This window comes from Electrophorus electricus, chromosome 20, assembly GCF_041902795.1.
Source record: "Electrophorus electricus isolate QZ-2024a chromosome 20, ASM4190279v1, whole genome shotgun sequence".
Lineage (NCBI taxonomy): Eukaryota > Metazoa > Chordata > Actinopteri > Gymnotiformes > Gymnotidae > Electrophorus > Electrophorus electricus.
Genome location: NC_137516.1, coordinates 11,766,406 through 11,785,779, shown reverse-complemented (window position 1 = coordinate 11,785,779; position 19,374 = coordinate 11,766,406). Strand labels below are relative to the sequence as shown.

Below are 19,374 nucleotides of genomic sequence, written 5' to 3'. Positions count from 1 at the left end.
CAGTTACACGAACAGTGTTGCCTGGCAAATGTAACCATTAATGAAGTTAAAAGTGGCTGTCTCAGTAGAAATAATAATGTCAAATAGATTTTCATAATGTTTTTGTGTTTTATCTGAACAGTGAAAAATAAGAGACTGTGCCTATCATGTAGAGTGTAGTACAGTACCGGTACAGTAGAGTGTAGTACAGTACTGTACCTGTGCATTAGAGGATAGTACAGTACCTGCACTGTAGAGTGAAGCACAGTACCTGAAGTGTAGAGTTTCACTGTAGAGTGAAAAATACTTTAAAGAGTAAAACCAGTGAAGACTACTTTTGCAAGTGGTATACATGTAAACATAATTGGTCTCAGAATGTGACTGGTTGCCAAAGGGCAAAAAAACATGACAACTGGATTGGCATTGTACCCTCTGACACACATCTGGTTTTAGACAGGACTGACCTTAAGTTGGTCTATACATTGGTTCTTCAAGAGTGCTATATAATAATGATAATAATAAACTTTATTTGTATAGCACTTTCTTATAAACAGTTTACAAAGTGCTTTACAAAAAATAGAATACGTAATTAAGCTTATTACTTCCTGAGATCTATGAACTCAAGAAGGTATTTACCATAATGAAAAAGAACATGAAAATAAAATGAAATAATTTAACAATACAGTGAAAAATTATGATACATTAAAGGAATTAATCATTTAAAATTAAACAAAAAATTTAAAGAGAATTTAAAATAATGATAACTTAAAAACAAAATAAAGACAATTTAAATGATTAATTTATGAATACATTTAAATAACTTTTAGAATAGTATTTCTGCCCATCAATAAAGTATAAGTGCAGCTGCATTGAAAACCAAAGTGAGCATGGTAGAAGAGTTGAGGCAGAACTAAGTCCTTATGAAATAGAAACTTTCTTCCTGAAAGTATTAAATTGTTGAGGGCCATCAGGTCATCTGGGAGATATTTCCAAAGTTTTTGGCCATGGTAACAGCCTCTAGCAGGAGGCAGCCTCTGAATTTTAGTAAGGTGGTGGACAACACCAGCATGTTTTTATCAGTTGATCTGAGGGCTCTTGAGGGTGTATGCTTCATGATCATACTGCTGAGGTAAAGAGGGGCAAGACCATGAAAACACTTGAAAGTAAATAGCATTTCAGTGTCAATTCTGGATGGCATAGTTACTCAGTGCAACTCTTTAAAGATTGGTGTAATATTATCTGTCATCTTTGTGCATGCTAGCACTCTGGCCTCTAGTTCACAGTCAGTTGCTGTGAGGATACTTCTGTGAGGATACTTCTGATACTTCTGACAGTGGCTGTGAGGATACTTGGTTATGTTACAAAGATGCTAGACCGCTGTTCTGGAGGCATTGCTAACATGGCATTTAAGGTTTAGGTCATAGTCAAATGTAACACATGGATTTTTGATGCAGTGTTGGGCATTTGCTGTTAGGCACTCCAGAACCCCAGTGGTCAGTGCCTAGGGACATATATAATTGTGTATAGTCTGCATACTGGTGGAATGAAATGTTATATTTGCTAACTGGCCAACATAAGAATATGAAGATTGAAGAGGGCTGGCACCAACATTGAGCCATGGGGGACACCATAGGATAGCACATTGTGTTTAGAGGTACTTTCACTGAGAGTGACAGTAGTCATGACTAGTCAGAGCAATACCAGTTAGGCCAACCCAGTCTATTAGATGTCTTAGTAGTATACAGTGGTTTACTGTGTCAAAGATTTCCTTTGGTCTCACCAGTCTGTTTGATCTTGTTTGTTGCTTTTCTTCATATTCACTATTTTGTATTCCTTCTTTGAGGTGACATCCGTGCTTCAACTGTTGCAAGTATTTCAGTGGCAACTTCCTCTGGGACATGCTCTTCAGTTTTTTTTATTGCATTCTGGCATATGTTGTGGTACTGTTATTATAGTCATGTAACACTGTTTGACTGTTACCCTTAGATCAGGATTAGGTTCTTGCCAAAGTCTTTGACTTCCAGGATGGTTCTCAGTCACTGGAAATCTGGGCTTGTTAAAGAATGGTACCATGCCGTTTCATCTGCACTATCAATACTCAGTTCTACACAGCCCTCAATATTTGTGGTGTTCATCAGAATTTGAAGGTAGTAGGAGAATTTTAGTGTCTATGACCATAACTCTCTTTACTCCATCTCATTTCTCCTCCCTGGGATACACATACCTCAGTTTCCCAGCAGCACCCAAAGGTGGATCAGCTTATGTAAGACCTGATAAAACATACAAAACACAATAGTGTTCCTGCTCTATTGTCCTCTCCTGGGAATCTTCTAGTCAAAAGATAGAAGATAGCAAGAGATTCTGATGTAGCACTCTAATTGTCTTGTTACCAGTTTCAGTTTGAATCTTACACACTTGTCCATCTCTGACTGTCTCTATGGCACAGTGAACCTCTTTCTTCCAATATGCTATGAGTTTTCCTGGACCAACTTTCTCCAACAGATTTCCCAACAGAACTGTCCCCTGGATGCAGAGTTATTCCTGTCACATGTTGATCAAAATATGTTTTCTCCTTTGCCAAATATTTGCTTTTTCTCCCTGTTTTGGGTGTTTCTTCTTTATGCAGGAACATTTGTTAGTTACATAATCTTCCACTTCATACTGCATATAAAACCAATAGAACCTTTCACAAGTCAAGTGAATAATTGTGTCACAACCCAGTTTGTCATGGAGGTTCTTCAGGACAATTGATTTTAGTTAGTCAGGTAAAACCAGCTGTTTCCATTGGTTATTCTGTCTGTACAGACTTACCTCTTCTAATGTCAGTTTGTTCTACTCATGAACAAGCATTCTTGTCCCTTGTCCCAGGGGAGTCTGATGTTTTTCATTATGGATCCACCCATTTTCCTTCGGCATGATTTCTTTGAGGACAGGATCACTCATCATGTTTTGACAAAACAAGCACCATATGGTCAATATTTATTTCATCAATAATTTCAAATGTATTAAACTTCAGTGAAGCCAGCCATGACATGGTATCATCTCTGAAAGATTTCTGGCCCCATCGAACAGCAGAAATAACATCAGGTGGTAGAAATTCTGTGTACATATTCCTGTGGTCTGGGAAAGTGACTGAATATTTGGAAATTATTTTGTCATTTGCATTTGTCTGGCCAGGCCTGTACTATCTATCTGTAATATCTAAGTGGAAATCCACCAGCTCACCTATGCATCATTGTGGCATTAAGCCTGGCTGAACTTAACACATATGTGAGCAGATTGTTTTCTGTATATACACTAAAGGTCAGTGAGAATTAGAAATAGTCGCTTAACCTGTCATAACTAAGTTGAAGGCTAGAAACAAAGGTTTACCTTAATATAAATGGTATTTGCATTCTGCTGGACTTAGAGTAGGGTTTTCATTTTACTCCTGCGAATGGAGCTGAGCTTAATTGGATGCACACAGATCAACACTCATTCTCTGTATTTTATCTCTTTCTAGGTCAGCAGGGCTCATTTCAGCTATGTGTCATATGATGTTCAATTCTGAATAGGAATTTTCATAACCTTTAAAGAACACTTGAATCTTCAAAAAAGAGTGGAATGTGATGGAACTACCCTCCACCACAGTCTACATGCATGGACATTTGAATTAATATGGACATTTAAACATACAAATTAACATACACATACTTAGGCTTTATTAATTGATTGTGTGTTTAACTTAGAAAATGTCACTGTTAACCAGAGGGAGATTAAAAACTGCAGGGAAAAAAACCTTAATTTTGAACAGGACCTGTTTTAATTCAAAGGGTTAATGTTTGCTTTAACATATAGCTATACAGCTTAGGGGTTTTATGTCTGGATAGGAATGATGGTAGTCAAAACTTTTATCTAAGTAAATTGAACTCAAATAAGAAAAGGAAAAGTACTTACCTAGACTAGATTCATGGCTAACATAGCATTGACACATGAATGGCAATATTCCCTATCTGATTTTCAGTTCTAAAAGTACCTCTACTAGTCCTCTGTCTATTAGCTGCAGTCATTTGAAGCTTGCAGTCAGTAAATAAGCTTTCTGTCAGTTGAATTTGAATATTTGGTAATTCATTTTCCACCCATGTTCTTCCCATAATACTGACCTGGGTTCTAGGTCTTGAATTTTGCTTTTATATTTTATCTTGATATCCACTTACTATAACATTTGTGGACATCATTTATGTTTCAAAAATCCCAATTTATTTTTATGTGACCATTTTCTAGCCTCTTCATCTCTTGGAATTAAACAGGCTGTTTCTGTTACTGTGCCTTTAAGATGGATATGAGATAAATGAGCTCTGTTCTGATTGGCTGCCCTGTATTGCGCATCATTCAAAAAGCATATGGAGTTGAAACATGCCTGAGAACTGCAATGTAAGTGGGTTTAACTGAATTTGTTCTTGATGATATCAAAGAAACTGATTTCAAAACAGGCTGATTTGGCTACTTTGATTTGTTATATTTACTGTATGGACCTGGGGAGTGAATGATGTGTTTAGAAACTTTAATAATATTTACATACTAGTTCAAAATTCTTTATTTCATTAAAGCAAGGGAATTTTCTCAGCCTTTCTTTCGCTGAGATCCAGTGCTTCACAACATGGAATGAATGTTCTTAAGATTTGCTGGTATATTTCTCTTTATAGTAGTCTTATTATGCCTACTATTCTTCATTTTGTTGTCCCAAAGTGGAAAATGAATTTTTCTTAGTAACTGAAGTAATTCTTAGTAATTCTTCAATGATTCACTACTGTGAATTTCTGCTTGAGTTTCATGGATGTATGTATATTGTTACAGTGCTTTCTTTCCCTTGATTACTCTTCCCAGTTTCCTCATTATAAATATTTAACTTTTGCCATATTCAGTGCATATCTTATATTCAACACATCAGTATTAAGAAAGAGGGCAGCTGAACTCCCACAGTCTGCCCTGATGGGAATTAGAAAACACTGAGGATTGTGTGTTGTCTCTCCATTTCCTCACTTGTGACCTCCAGGTCACCATGTACAGATCCCTTTCCTGAGTGTAATTTCTCTTCTTCTACACTAACATTTTACAGATTTATGGAATAATGCTTTAACCCTAGTTTTGTGAATAGAATTAAAGCCAGCTGCATTTCCCAACCTCGTGTCTTGAGAGGACTTTGTGGGAAAGTCGACCTCTCTGTCTGTTGGCCACACGGGGTCGATATTTAACCAAAATGGGGCAAGATGAATATCATTCCATTAGCACTTACAGTGAGGCTTCACTGTTCCACGTAGAAAATGTTAGGTGTCTGTAATTACATTCCGTCTATCCAAATAAAACCCGATTCTAAAGGGGTTTTACATGTGATAATCATAGTATCAAAGGCATGGTTACATTTCTACAATACAATTTGCACATAGCTTTTGACCATAAAATAATGTCAACAGTATAAAAAGTATTAACAATAGCATTAATCTCTATATACCTTTTCATACAGCATGGAAATAGTACAAAATAATAGATGGAAAGCTTCATTACAATATATTTTATAAGGTAAAATACAATGTATGCCAAGCAGTACAGCTGTTATCAGAATGACACATCTGACAGTATACTGACAGTATATTATTACAGCTAGCACAATATATAACAGACAGCATAGCTTTCATTCACTAATTTTAGTTAACTACCAGTATAAGATTTGTGTCTGAATCTTGAGGTGCAAGATGTTACGCTTCCTTTGCCTAACAACGGCCCTTACAGCGGAACAGAATTCTAAACTATTCAGTTTGAAATTAAACTGTATAAATAAAGCGCCATCAAAAACCATGATGAAAAATCAAGGAAAAAGCAGTATGCAGAGCATGAATCCTCTTGACGATGTGTATATGTGTGTATGTGTGAAAATCCAGTGATAGTTTTAGTATCCAGTGATAGTTTTACAGAGAGAGGCATTAAGATAATGTAAGAAATGAGAGGTGGGAAGAGAGAGAGATCAAGAGAGCATGAATTAAAGAGAGCTAGAAAGGTTGAGCAACAGAGAGAGAGAGAGAACATGTTTATTTAAGTTTTTCGTCTCCCGTCTCAGACAGAGTGCAGACTACAGAGGATAATGAGAAACAGATTGGGGGGGGGGGGGGGGGGGGTCAAAGGAGAGAGAAAGGATACAGTTGATGGGAGGGCCAAAAAGGGCAAAATATGAGGGAAAGGAGAGAATGACACTGGCTTTGGTGTGTCGTGGCCATGAGAATTGTTTCTCATGTCCAGAGGCAGCATCAATGCCCACACCAAGCAGGCTAGGGGGAAGGGAGGTACCAGGATATGCAATACGTTATAAATATTACACAAGCCTGGACAAAGTCTGAAATACTTTTCCTCACACTGCTGCTTTCCAGGCACAGCTTCAGTTGTTGACATTTGTCCAGGGAATTCTATATCAGCCAGAGGAGAATGCATTTCTCTCCTTTGATGGATGCGTGTTGGACAGATTCTTGTGGTTATCATGAAGTTATAATTCTCCCCAAAGATGTGGTTTTCCATGCGGGCCAATCAAAGCTCATGAAGCGTGCGCGGCGAGAATGGGCATAGGAAACTGGGGGAAAGGGGGTCTTTTGATTGACAAATGAAATATCCAATGAGAGAAAGAGTAACGCAGTAAACGCGTCTAAGGAATCCACCCAAAGGCAATTAAGGGTAAAGAACGAAAAAACTTGATAAAACTTTTTTGCTCTTTACACTAAGCGGAAAGATAACGTGAGTTGAAATTAAAGGAATTAATTTAGATAATGCGAATACATGTGGAGATACAGTTCAAGCGAACATGGTTGGTCACTTTATTTTGAACGATCCAAGTTCGTGAGAAGAAGTTCTAATAGCGACTGGGGTAAGAATCTTCGTTAAAGAGAAATCGAGAGCGACGCTGTTTAAACAAAAGGTTATTTAAAGGAGTACGTGTTGAATAAACTACGAGAACGACGCGCACGATGAAAAAATGCTTATGTAAATCTACTATTGCACACACCGTCTTCTGGATTGAGGATAACCTAAAATTAATGCAAAAGTACAAGGCAGCCCAGGAAACTGTATCTTTGTGAAAATTGGAGACAACTCAAGTTTCAAAGTTTAAGAAAGGGTTTCTGGTTCTTTTGGTTTGTGTTCGTCAGTACTGGGTAACAGAAGTGGATTGCGCTCTATCGTTACTGTCTGATTGTTTTTTGGGGGTGAGGATGGGGGCCGCGCCGGGCTCGGGCTGGGAGGAGGGGGAGTTCGAGTTCAAGTTGGTGTTCGAGGAGGATCCGCCGAGCCAGCTCCGCGGCCCATCCGCTCTGCACAGCACCGATCAACAACACAGCTCAGCGGAGAAAACAGAGGGAGTGCGGGATGAACATCATGAGTCCATCACTGGTAAGTACCTTTCTTTGAATGATGATAAACTGAGAAGTTGTGTAGTGGGTCTTGTATAGAAATTCACTATCTCAGTGTAATGTTAAAAAAAAAAAAAACTTGTTATACAATATTATGTGTGTTGAAATTGTGTATGTGTGTGAGAGAAAGAAATGGGTAGAGCACAATGTGGCTTTAATCAGCTGTGCGTGTGAGTAACGTTAACAGCTGCCATCTGGAGAGAACCTCCTGTCTCTGTTTACTGAGCGCACACACACACACACACACACACACACACACACACACACATACATCTCCTTCGTTTTCCCCTCTTTTTTCTACCCCTTTTCCTCTCATGGCATCCACTTGGGCACACACCCATCCTCTCCCTCTAAACTGGCATGAAGCTAGCTGCACTAACTAACTCCAGCTTTCCACTACATCTCTTGGCTTCCTCTTCTCCTAGCCATTTCTACTGATTTCTGAATGAACGAACCTAGACCTGGGTCACTCCGGCCACTGCCTTCTGCATGCTGGCAACAGGGAATGGAGGATCAACCTTTTGGTCATACAGACAGCAGATACATTTTTCGGTCTTTACTCCTGTTATCTCCTCAGACAAATGTTATTCTTTAATGATGCCTTAGCAAAGAGCAACAAAGTAGGGGAATCTCATTCAGTATACAAACCCTCTGGAACTTCTTGTGGGTAGCGCTTTTATGTGGAGTGTTATAATAGGGATCACACTCTCAGTTTTCCTGTGTGAGTCCACTCATATGCTTCATTATCATTTGTTATTTCTAAAGCTAAGTCTTTGTCACACTGCAATGGTTGTTCTCTAATAAAAATCACTTTCTTTAACATCCAGTCTCTGATACCCACCTGACCTCCATGCACATTGGCCAGTCAATGGGAATCCCATCCCCTTCATCATCAGCCAGTAACAGGGCTGGGATGCATTCCCCGCCTCCCAGACGGGCACTGGTGCGGGAGTTCAGTGGGACATATGAGAGTCTCCCTGCTCGCTCAGTCCAGGTGATGGAACCCTACTTTGAATGTTTGCATCTGGACTACTGAGTCAATGTGTTTGGAATGTGTTTGGTGTTTTAGAATTGGAACTGTGAAGCTTTAAGAGGTTCTTTGGTATTTTGTGATGGACAATCAGGAAATATTATTGACACTGCTTGTGTGCAACTTTTGATATGTTCTAATACTCTCTGTACATATGAACAGTAGTTCCCAGGAGCTCGTCTTTATCAACCCCCCTCTATCTCTCTCTGTCTCTCTCTCTCTCTCTCTCTCTCTCTCTCTCTCAGGTTTCAGAGTCTAGGGTTTTGGAGTGCCCCAGTATTCAGATCACAACAATCTCTCCAGAGGATGATTCTGGTGTACTAGGAGGCAGCTACTGGGATACCAGCAGTGGCTGGGACAGAGAGCGACTTTATTTGCCCCTGCTCGACCCCTTCTGCTATCGAGACAGCATGACAGGGGCAGGTTCCCTCAGCCCTAGCCCTGCCTCCAGTCCCTCCTCCCGTGGCTGGTTGAGTCCTGCATCCAGCTGTGATTCACTACTGGTGGAGGAGGAAGATCTTAGCGAAGCTGCTGCCCACTTCTGCCTCTCACCCTCCTCACGCCCCACCTCTCCTGGGGCCAAGAAGCGAAGGAACTCTCCACTGGCCTCCCCCAGCTCATCCCGCAGGAGTAGCTACTCTGAGGAGCACCCCTCCCTCCTGGAGACAGGCGAGAGTGCTTCGCATTGTCTGGGGCCAACCAGCAGCTGTGAGCTCAACATACCACAGAAGACCAGGAAGACATCTTTAGAGCAGGTGAGCTGCAGGTGTGATGTCCATGCTGTGATAGGGTACAGTGCATCCTAATCCTTTTCCTAAACTTCTCACACTCACTGCTCATTTTATTCTTATTCTTCTCTAACAGTCTTGATGCAACTAATCAGGTAACTGTGAAGCTCTTCATGTGCTGGGCCCGATGTGTTAGAGCAGGAAAACAAATTAACACTTTCAAGAAGAAAGTTAAGACTTTTCTATTTCATAAGGCCTTTAATTAAGATTTTCTGCCTCGACTGTGCTCATTTTAACTATGCACTCTGGTTTTCAGTGCAGATAAATCTTTATTTCCTTGATGGACAGAAATACAGTTTTAAATTGTCTTTAAATTAACTTTATCCATAAATGAATCATTTAGTTTTTATTTTAAACTATTAATTCCTTTAATGTTTCTTTTAATTTTTCACTGTTTTCTTTTAATTATTTAATTTTCTTTTTTCTTTTTTCTTATACATGCCCATGTGTAAATATGGGTTCTCATGTATTTATATGGTTACCAACGTAGGTCTCCTCCAGGGAGGTGGAATCGGATCAGAATACAGTTCCCACCAACCCCTGCCCCATCTCAGAGCCAGCACAACTTAGGAGGGAGCCACCAGCACTGAGCATGGACTACCTGTCTGTGCCACCTGCCCTGGGCTGGGGTAGGACCCGTGCCAGTGCCCACAGTCCAATATTCAGGTTTGAGTCCAGTGTGCATCCTTCTCGTCCTCAGTGTTGTATATTACAGCAGAGATGCTGTCACTTTTTAAATAGTTTTGAAGTTAAATTGCTTTAATGAGGTCATGCATTGATGCTTACTTGGCTAAAAGATTAAGATTCACTAATATGTCACATACCCTTGTGTGGACAAAAGGAATGACAAACGTGTCAGAAAAAAAAGTTCTTATTTCAATTTGTAGACTAAAATATACATTGTTCCAAAACCTTTTGTTACATTTTTTTCAAAATTAGAGAATTGTTTAATACCAGCATAAGGCGCTTTCATATACACTACAGAATTCAAAAGCCTAGTTAATCAACAGCTAGCTTGCTAATTAACATAGATTGCCAAAGTGTCACAAAGGCCTACTTTAAAAAAAAACAGGTTACATAAAATATACATATTTCTCTTTGTTTGTTATGCTGGTTACCTTACATTTGCCAGTGTTATTTTGCAACATAAAGACTGGACTGGCCACTTTCCTGGTTAAAACACTAAACAAACCCACACAGTCCCTCAATGTCTAAGTACTGTGTACTCGATGGCAAATCTTATGTTTTCTGCTGCATGCTACCTCAGGTCTAATGCGTTACCGCCTCTCGACTGGCCCCTGCCCTGCCAGTTTGACCAGTATGAGCTGCGGATTGAGGTGCAGCCACGCCCTCACCACCGTGCCCACTACGAAACTGAGGGAAGTCGAGGGGCAGTGAAGGCATCGCCGGGAGGACATCCTGTAGTGAAGGTGGTTCTGCTGAACCTTGAGTTACTGAGTATGGTGCAAGTGTGTGTCTAACAAAGAATGAAAGCTGATGATAGAAAAGAGCATTCTGCAAATGTGTTTATGCGAACTAGTCCTGATTAACTATCTTTCACTGTTAGTCACCTAGGTATTTCTGGATGTTTTGAGACATGGGACAGTATATGTTTTGTCAGGCGATCATTTTTCTGTTTCCTGTAGCTGGTAGGGTATGGAGAGCGACAACCTCTCTCCTTACAGGTGTTTGTGGGAACTGCAGATGACAGATCAATTCGGCCTCATCCATTCTATCAAATACACAGGTACTGTTGTTCTTCCAATATTCCCAGCTTTCAGATTCTTAAAATATTTGTCAGACATAAAAAATTAGTCATTTTGTCATAAAACTGTGTGAAAAGCATTTTGAAGCATCCCTAAATAGAGTCCCTTACTGGATGAATACTTCAGGTGAATGTGAGATGTTCTGTGTTTTCCCAGGGTGACAGGGAAGACCGTGGGAACAATTAGTCAAGAAAGCATGCAGGCTGGCACTAAACTCCTGGAGATCCCCATGAACCCTGAGACTAACATGACTGCACTGTGAGCAACAAATACACCTTCAGTTAAGTGCCTAAAATCTCGCTCCTGCATGTGTAAGTGTGTAATTATCTCTCTGTTCCTCTCAGCATTGATTGTGCTGGGATCCTGAAGTTGAGAAACTCAGATATTGAGCTGAGGAAAGGAGAGACAGATGTTGGGAGGAAGAACACACGTGTGCGTTTGGTCTTTCGCACGCACCTTCCTTTGGCCCCGCCTCTCGCCCCATCAGGGCGGGTCTTAGCTCTGCAGGTGGCATCCCTACCGATCGAGTGTTGTGAGTACAGCTTATCAGCTTTCCCCACTTTTAACAGTCAACAGCCGTGCATCTCAGTCATGTTTCTGTTTTCTTATGTATAATGGGGAGGGCTATGTACTGCAGTGCAGCACATCAGTTAAGAGATATTTTTAACTTGTTCTGATAATGCTATTGCAGTCACACTCAGCTGAACTGCTTATTCTGAGATACCAAATAAACAAATTCATTAAACCTATACTTAAAGCATGCAGAAAACAGTTTTATGCAGAAAACAGCAGGAGACAATTTTGGAGTCACCTAGCATGACTTCCACTTCCTGTATTCAGCCCAGCGCTCTGCTCAGGAGTTGCCTATTGTGGAGTCCATTAGTCTGACTTCCTGCTCTGTGGATGGAGGGGAGGAGCTTCTGGTGGGAGGGACCAACTTCCTCCCTACATCGAGAGTGTTCTTCATGGAGAGAGGCTCTGGTCTGTAGCATCAGGGTCCTACTGCTGTTTATGCAAGTTTATAATGATGTATTTGGAGTAGCAGTATACATTATAGATATGACAGTGACACATCTAGACTTGCAGAATAGCTTACATAAAAGCCAAAGTGATGTCATTGTGTCTTCCACACTGTATTCAGATGAGTATGCTTTGAATCTTAGATGGTAAACTCCAATGGGAAGAGGAAGCGCACGTGGACCAGGACAAAAGCAGTGAGGTAAAGACACCAGACTCTTATACACCAAAGAGCTTTATGCAACCTCCCCTGCTGCTACTGAGGCTTAATGCAGTTTAATGCAGTGTGTGTTTCTCTATTCTCTGTGAATTTAATATTGAATTTTGGATATATCTAATGCCTATGTGTTTGTGTGTATAAAATTTATGTAGTAATATGTATTTGAAATACTTTAGGGTGTGCTGTGTGTGCGAGTGCCCACATACAGTGATGCATCTGTGAGTCAGCCTGTTGCTGTTTGCCTGTATGTGTCTAATGGGAAGAGGAAGAGGAGCAGCACACACTGCTTCAAATACCTCCCCAGTGAGTGTGACAGTGGTTTATACATGCGCGCATGCACACACACGCACACACACACACACACACACACATGTGCGCGCGCGCGCACACACACATACACACACACAGACACACACAGCTTGAAAAACCTCTCCATTGAGTGGGACAATGGTTTATACACACACACACACACACACACACACATGTGAGTAGACACACGCGCAGTTACTAAATACATGAATGCAAGACTTGGCAATAATCTGATGGTTTTTTGCCTCAGTGAAATTTTTTAGAAAATTTAAATCAGAATAAAGTAAACTAGATTCTCCATATATAGAAAAACATGCATTTTTTGTTTATTGTCCCAGTCCTATAGCTATAGCACTTACATTCCTTTTGCTCTTGCTGTCTCCCATTTGTCTGATTCTTTTTTTAATTTCCCTCCCTTCCCCTTGTCCCTCAGTCATGTTTAAAGAAGAGGATCCTTTGTTGTCTCATCCATCTCTGTTGCCCCTGGAGGGGGTAACTCTTTGTCCTGCTAGGGGCATCGGTGTCGCAGATAGGGCTCTGCATCTGGGATCTGATCCAACCACTGATGAGAGAGGCATGTCCATTCACCTGCCTCCCTATCAGAGCGAATTCCCCTACCCCTCACAGGGCTACCAGGAGGAGTATGGCACCAAGCATGAGGCGCCAGATAACAGTGGGAGCCGGGGGCCACTGAATGAGCGAAACCCCAGCTTCGAGAGCCTGGAGCTAGGCTTCACTGAGCTCCTTCCTCCCCTATATGCTCATGCCCCACAGCCACCTTCGCCTGCCCCGTCTCCATCTCCATGGCTGGACTCTCCCTACCTCTCCTCCTCCCCCTCTCCCTCCCACTCCTCCTCTCTGAGCCCGTTCCCTGCCAGCAGCCCCATTTCCTCCTCCCCCCTGCCTCCTCTGTCTCACTCGCCGTACCCCCAATGCCCCTATCCACAGGAGATGTGTTCCTCCCCTCCATCCAAGCCTAGGCACTATCAGGAGTTAGGCGCTCCTCCCTACGTGTCATACGACGGCTGGGAGCAGCAGCGTCCAGCTGCCAAGGACGATGAGGCTGCTGACACGCTGGAGCTACAGGAGGGTCCTCTGGGTTTCACCAGCCCTCCACCAATGCAGCACATCACACTGGAGGAAGGCGAGTATCACACAGGGACTGGTACACAGATTAGTGACAAGTCTAGACACGGGCATTATAAAACAGTGACTGGACACTGCATTAGATACACAGCTATGGGACTAGACTGGATATGGGCATTAGTACACCTTTTTGTGTCTAGCTTTTGGATGTGGGCATTATCAAACAGCATAGCCACTAGAGTGGACACAGGCACTAGCATAAAGCTAAGTTACTGGACAAAGGCATTAGTACACAACTTAGTGACTAGTCTGGACATAGGCATTAGTAAACAACTTAGCAACTAGTCAGGACACAGGCATTAGCAAACAGCAGAGTTACTGAACACATACATTTGTACATAGTGCAGTGGCTAGACCGGACACAGATATTCGTGCACAGTGTAGCGTCTAGTCTGGACACCGGCATTAGTGCCGAAGTTACATTTAAATGTGCTGTACTGTGTTTTTTTTCATTTGTCGCATGGGCAATACTTCCTTCATCACTCTGTATTTTCATGCTCAAGGTGCAGACCTAGCCTGTTGACCAACTGGTGAAGAATAGATAGATCATTATACTGCTGGGTGTTGATGTTGAAGGATCTGTTATTGCTGACTTCTAGTTGGAATGACCCTTTCACAGCAAAACCCCAATGTTGAATTAAGAGCTAATTTATGTCCAGCTTGACATAATGATGAACACCATAGGTGTTACTTCAACACTGGACAATTTTATGCGCACAAATGGCATGTAGTATCTAGTTGTGGTGTGTAGATTTTGTCAGTTCAGCTACTATGACTTACTGAGAGAAAAAATAATTATAAACAATTCCTTTATAGATTACTCATTTAGTTATTTGCATGGAATATGGTTTAATGATTTAATGGATGAATGTTAAATGGATTACATCATCCTCCTCTCCTGCAGTGAATGAGTTCATTGGTGAAGACATCAGGGCTTTTCAGACCGGGCCTCACATAGACAGCAGACCTGGATAACAACATTCTGCCTCTCATAAGCCAAAATGTTCTGCCATAATAAGTGCATTATTAATATCATATCACTCCTTTATGTACAAGTTTATATTTGTTTATATATTGGTCAAATAATGCGATATGCAGTACTGGCTGTGTGCTAAGTCAGAACACAAGGGTACAACTGTAATTATGTTTATAGATACCTGTTACTTCATTGCAACTGCAACTCTGAACAGAACTAATGTTTTTAATCTGTTTTCAAAATAAATTATCTTTGCAGTGTCTGTCCCCTCATATGTATTTCTTATTTATTATTTTTTTCCTTTGATTCGCATCACAGTTTAACATTATCTGTTATAAACACTGCTTAGTGACTCTTCAATTTGGTAATAGTGAGGTCGTGTACTCCTATGTGCTGTCGTCTGGCTTCATGTGCTGGGTAAACCGCAGCCTATAGTCTGTGAAAGAGATTCACAGTATCAGTGTCTGAAAACCGCCTGTCCAGGCACACTTGCATAAAGCTTGATTAGTAAAGTCACTGAAGGACACTCAGAAGTAAAATACAGACTTCAGGAGTGTCAGTGAGGCCACAATGCCTTTCCACAAGTTTCTAATGGCCTGAAGATCAGTGCCACAGTCCACCCTACTCCCACTCCACTCAAGTCTTAAGGAAAAGCAACTGTAGGTTATGTGCCCCTAGTAGGGTTTTGGCACAGTCTAGAACCTCTCTGGGTGGTTTTGCGGTGCCAGTGGTACCCTCTCAGTCACCATTACTGTCTGCGTCACACAGTTAGGGTTTAAGTTAAAAATATTACTTTGGAAGTCACGCCAAAACACTGGCAGTCAGCTAAAGAAAATAATTAAAGACTATAGAGTCAATAAAAAGAAGATGATACTGCCTGATTTAAAAAAAAAATAAATTAAATTAAAAAAAAAGATATTTGTCGGCCATCTATACATTCTTTGGGGTTTACAGAAATTTACTGTGTGTATGGGTTTTGTTAGCTAAAACCTTCATTTATATTTTACAGGAAGTACTTCAATGACTAAAAGTGAGGGACAATGCCCTCTAGTGGAGATAAACTAAACTAAGAGGTGTGCCCACCATTTCAGCACCTGTTACAACCCTTATATTTTCAAATCCAGAAAAATAAAAAATAAAAAAGAATAATAATAATAAGCACACATATGTATGCTCTGAAGGAAAATAAAATTTGAAACTTACACCTTAAAAAAAGTCTGTCCTAGCCTTAAGATCAAGAATCCTATTAATCCCTGTGGTGTTATCTGTGAATAAAAATGATTTTTATTAGAAAATGAATTAGGATATCACAATATATAAAGGGATCTGTTTGAAAAATAATCTTAAGATATTAGAAACAAAGGTATGCATACTTTATTGAAGAAAAAAAACACAATTATTCCTTCTCTGCCAATGTGTAGTACAATTTAGTACAACTTCCTCCTGCACCTACCACCAGCCCAAACAGGCCATTATGAGCTAGAGTGGTGCTGTATTAGTGCTGCTTCACACACTGCTTCACACAGCTCCTAGAATATATGAGCTGCCTTCAACAGCAAATAAGATTTTATGGCTCTAGATTTAATAAAACAGAATTGTTGATCTGGTAAATGTTTCTTTTATCTGCAAATGACAACTGATATTATTCATATTATTCTGGCCCCAGCAGGTATATGAACTCCTGCCTCTTTGTGGCAAAAACAGTTATGTTGTAGAGTAGCAGTTCTGTTTAAAGCTTTTGTATTGTTACATTCATACTTTGTGTGTTCACCTTTGATAAAGCATAATCTGTAAATTATAGCCATCACTTGTATTTTATGGGATTTTGAGTATATCTGGGAGTATTATGGTTGTTTAAAAAAGTTTATTATTTCCCACCTAGCTAAGATTTGAAGCTGGTTCTAAGATGAATTATGCTGTAACACCTTTATTTTATCTAGTCAGACTCTAAGGACCTGTAAAAGAAAAATAATCTCAGGTTGCTCTAGCTATATTGTAATGTCATCCAACTCTTCTACTTGCTGATTAATACCAAGTGAGAATTTGTTTAACTATTGTAGCTTTACAAAATGGCTTTCAGTAAAACACCTCAAATCTGTATGCTGTCTGGAGAACTGTCTAGGCAATGTCCAAGTACACATGCTGAGGGCAGAAGACATGTATACAGAGAATCCAGGTCTAGGACCCTAATGAGAAAGGCAACTGACAATGGCAAGAAAAAAAAATTCCCAGAGCACAAAAGGATGAAACCTTATTATTATATAGGATGAGAGGAGCCAAGATAGACAAGGAGAACCCATCCTCCTCTTGTCAACACTGGATGGAAAACTAACACCACCATTACACTTCTAATTTCTTTTAATTTCTCTCTCTGAGGATTTCCCTGTAAGTAATCATTAATATTTTTTCATAAATCCTTTTCTGCTGTCTGATCCCAAAGCACAAAGGAGCACCAGGCCTACATACTGCCTGCTTCTGTTGTGTTTCAATGGATAACAGTTTATCTTATCTCTGCCCAAGAACAACCTGGACTTCCACTGGACCAGAGAGAACCAATAACAATCCCGCACAACATGTACTGTTGCTCATGTTCTTTTGCGTGGACAGACTTATTTAAACAACATTACCCGTGATGTTACTCATCATTTATACATTCCACATGTATCTAAAATCAAATTACTCTTTGAACTTACTGAAAAAAAGAGCAATATTAATTTCTTCATAAAGACTTTCATTTTGTATTGAAAAGTATTTTTTTCCATAACAGATTACCTTCGCTCCACTTTTCAAGTCAGCTCCACCCTACAGGAATACCATTTACCGTCTGACCTCCACTCTTTCCTCACCCTTGCATTTATCTCGCACATTGAAGAGACCAGCTGAGCCATATGGCTGTACCTTTCTGTGGGGTCTTCAAGGTGCCTGATTTTCAACATTTGGTAGATGCTCCTTAGCCAGAGTGACTTACATATATTTATCAGTATGACATCATGTATGCCTCCAGCGAATTGACCCTATGACCTAGATGTTGCCAGCACCTTGTGCTACCTGCACAATAGGTGTTACCTGCACCAACTGTATCTTTTCAGTAGATGGGCATTCCAAACGAGACAGAAGATGTTATTTGCAGTAAGATCTCGTACACCAGGTGTCATAGCTCAGCACTTCCTCCAAGCCACAAATTATACCCCCCCCCCATCTTCAAGTTCAAGTTCAAGTTCAAGTTCAAGTTCGGTTTATTCGTCACATACATAGTCATACACAGTATAACGCGCAGTGAAATGGTGGAGAGTGCTCTGTCCAAACTGAGGAAGAGAAACAGGGGTGCATAGAGAAAAATATATATATGCAGATAAATATATATATTCTATGTATGTACAAAAATATATTAACAATGTATGTACAATATATGTATATTATGATTATATACACAATGTACAATGTATATGGTTGGGTATATATGTACACAATCTACAGAATGTACAGATCCATTTTGTATAATAACATATCTACAGTTGTTGTGTAACAGGGTAATTGAGTATAAATCTATATATACAGATGTACAGACATACAGTCATGTTACATGGTGGTGGTGGTGGTCCCCACAGTTTATCAGTTTCCCTGATTCAGGGCCCGAATGGCCTGTGGGAAGAAGCTCCTCTTCAGCCTCTCTGTCTTGGTCTTCAGGGAGCGGAAGCGCCTCCCTGACCTCAACAGAGAGAAGAGTCTATTGTTGGGATGGGTGGGGTCCTTCACAATTTTCCTGGCCTTGGTCTGGCACCGCTTGTAGTAGATGGTCTGCAGGTCAGGAAGTTCCATGTGAGTGATGCGCTCTGCTGAACGCACTACCCTTTGGAGTGCTTGTCGGTCCTGCTTGGTGCTATTCCCAAACCAGACTGTGATGTTCCCCGTGAGGATGCTCTCGATAGTGCAGGTGTAGAAGTTCCGCAGTACTTTGGAGGGCAGTCTGAAGTCCCTTAGGCGTCTGAGGTGGTAAAGACGCTGACGAGCCTTCTTTGCCAGGGAGTTGGTATGGCGGGACCAGGACAGGTCCTGCGAGATGTGAACTCCAAGGTACCTGAAACTATCTACTGTCTCCACCGTGGTTCCACTGATCCTCACAGGTTGGTAGTGCCGCTCCTGCTTCTTGCTGCAATCCACGATCAGCTCCTTTGTCTTACTGACGTTTAGGAGGAGATTATTTTCCTGGCACCAGTTTTCCAGGTGTTTAATCTCCTCCAGGTAGGCCCTCTCATCGTTGTCCGAGATCAGACCCACGACAACGGTGTCGTCAGCAAACTTGACAATGATGTTAGAGCTGGAAGTGGCTGTGCAGTCGTAGGTGTACAGTGAGTAGAGCAGGGGGCTTAGGACACAACCCTGAGGAGCTCCAGTGCTGAGGGTGAGGGTGGATGAGGCGCAGTTGCCCACCCGTACTGATTGTGGTCTGTCTGTTAGGAAGTTGGAGATCCAGTCGCACAGTGATGTAAGTTAACACTGACATCTGTAAAAAGACAAAGGAACAAATGCTGGTTCAATCAAAACATCTACTGTTATCTACTATTACTATTTGGTATATGTAGCCAATACTTGATGTCTTATACTTGATGTCTTACTTCTTTTCTCAGTGGGACTTGCAATTTTTAATTATACGCCACTAGGGGGCATTGCTTCTTTCCTTTTATTTTTAGACCTGCCCTTTCCTTAGCTTGC

General features: G+C 40.8%; 1 protein-coding gene across 3 annotated transcripts; it reads left to right on the top strand.

Moving 5' to 3' along the window:
• The first annotated feature begins 6,479 nt into the window (after window positions 1-6,479).
• Window positions 6,480-14,923, top strand: nfatc4 (nuclear factor of activated T cells 4). 3 transcript variants are annotated; one of them, XM_027020867.3, is made up of 14 exons: window positions 6,593-6,868; window positions 7,211-7,389; window positions 8,237-8,403; window positions 8,685-9,194; window positions 9,718-9,893; window positions 10,495-10,657; window positions 10,874-10,974; window positions 11,150-11,251; window positions 11,338-11,525; window positions 11,834-11,974; window positions 12,157-12,212; window positions 12,407-12,533; window positions 12,973-13,683; window positions 14,590-14,923. In XM_027020867.3, the coding sequence occupies exons 2-14, from the start codon at window positions 7,212-7,214 to the stop codon at window positions 14,658-14,660; spliced, it is 2,691 nt and encodes an 896-aa protein (XP_026876668.2). In that variant the 5' UTR covers window positions 6,593-6,868; window position 7,211; the 3' UTR covers window positions 14,661-14,923. The 3 variants fall into 3 exon arrangements, with proteins under 3 accessions (XP_081559873.1, XP_081559872.1, XP_026876668.2); XM_081703746.1 differs by having other exon boundaries at window positions 6,592-7,389; XM_081703747.1 differs by lacking the exon at window positions 11,834-11,974 and having other exon boundaries at window positions 6,480-7,389.
• Window positions 14,924-19,374: the final 4,451 nt, after the last annotated feature.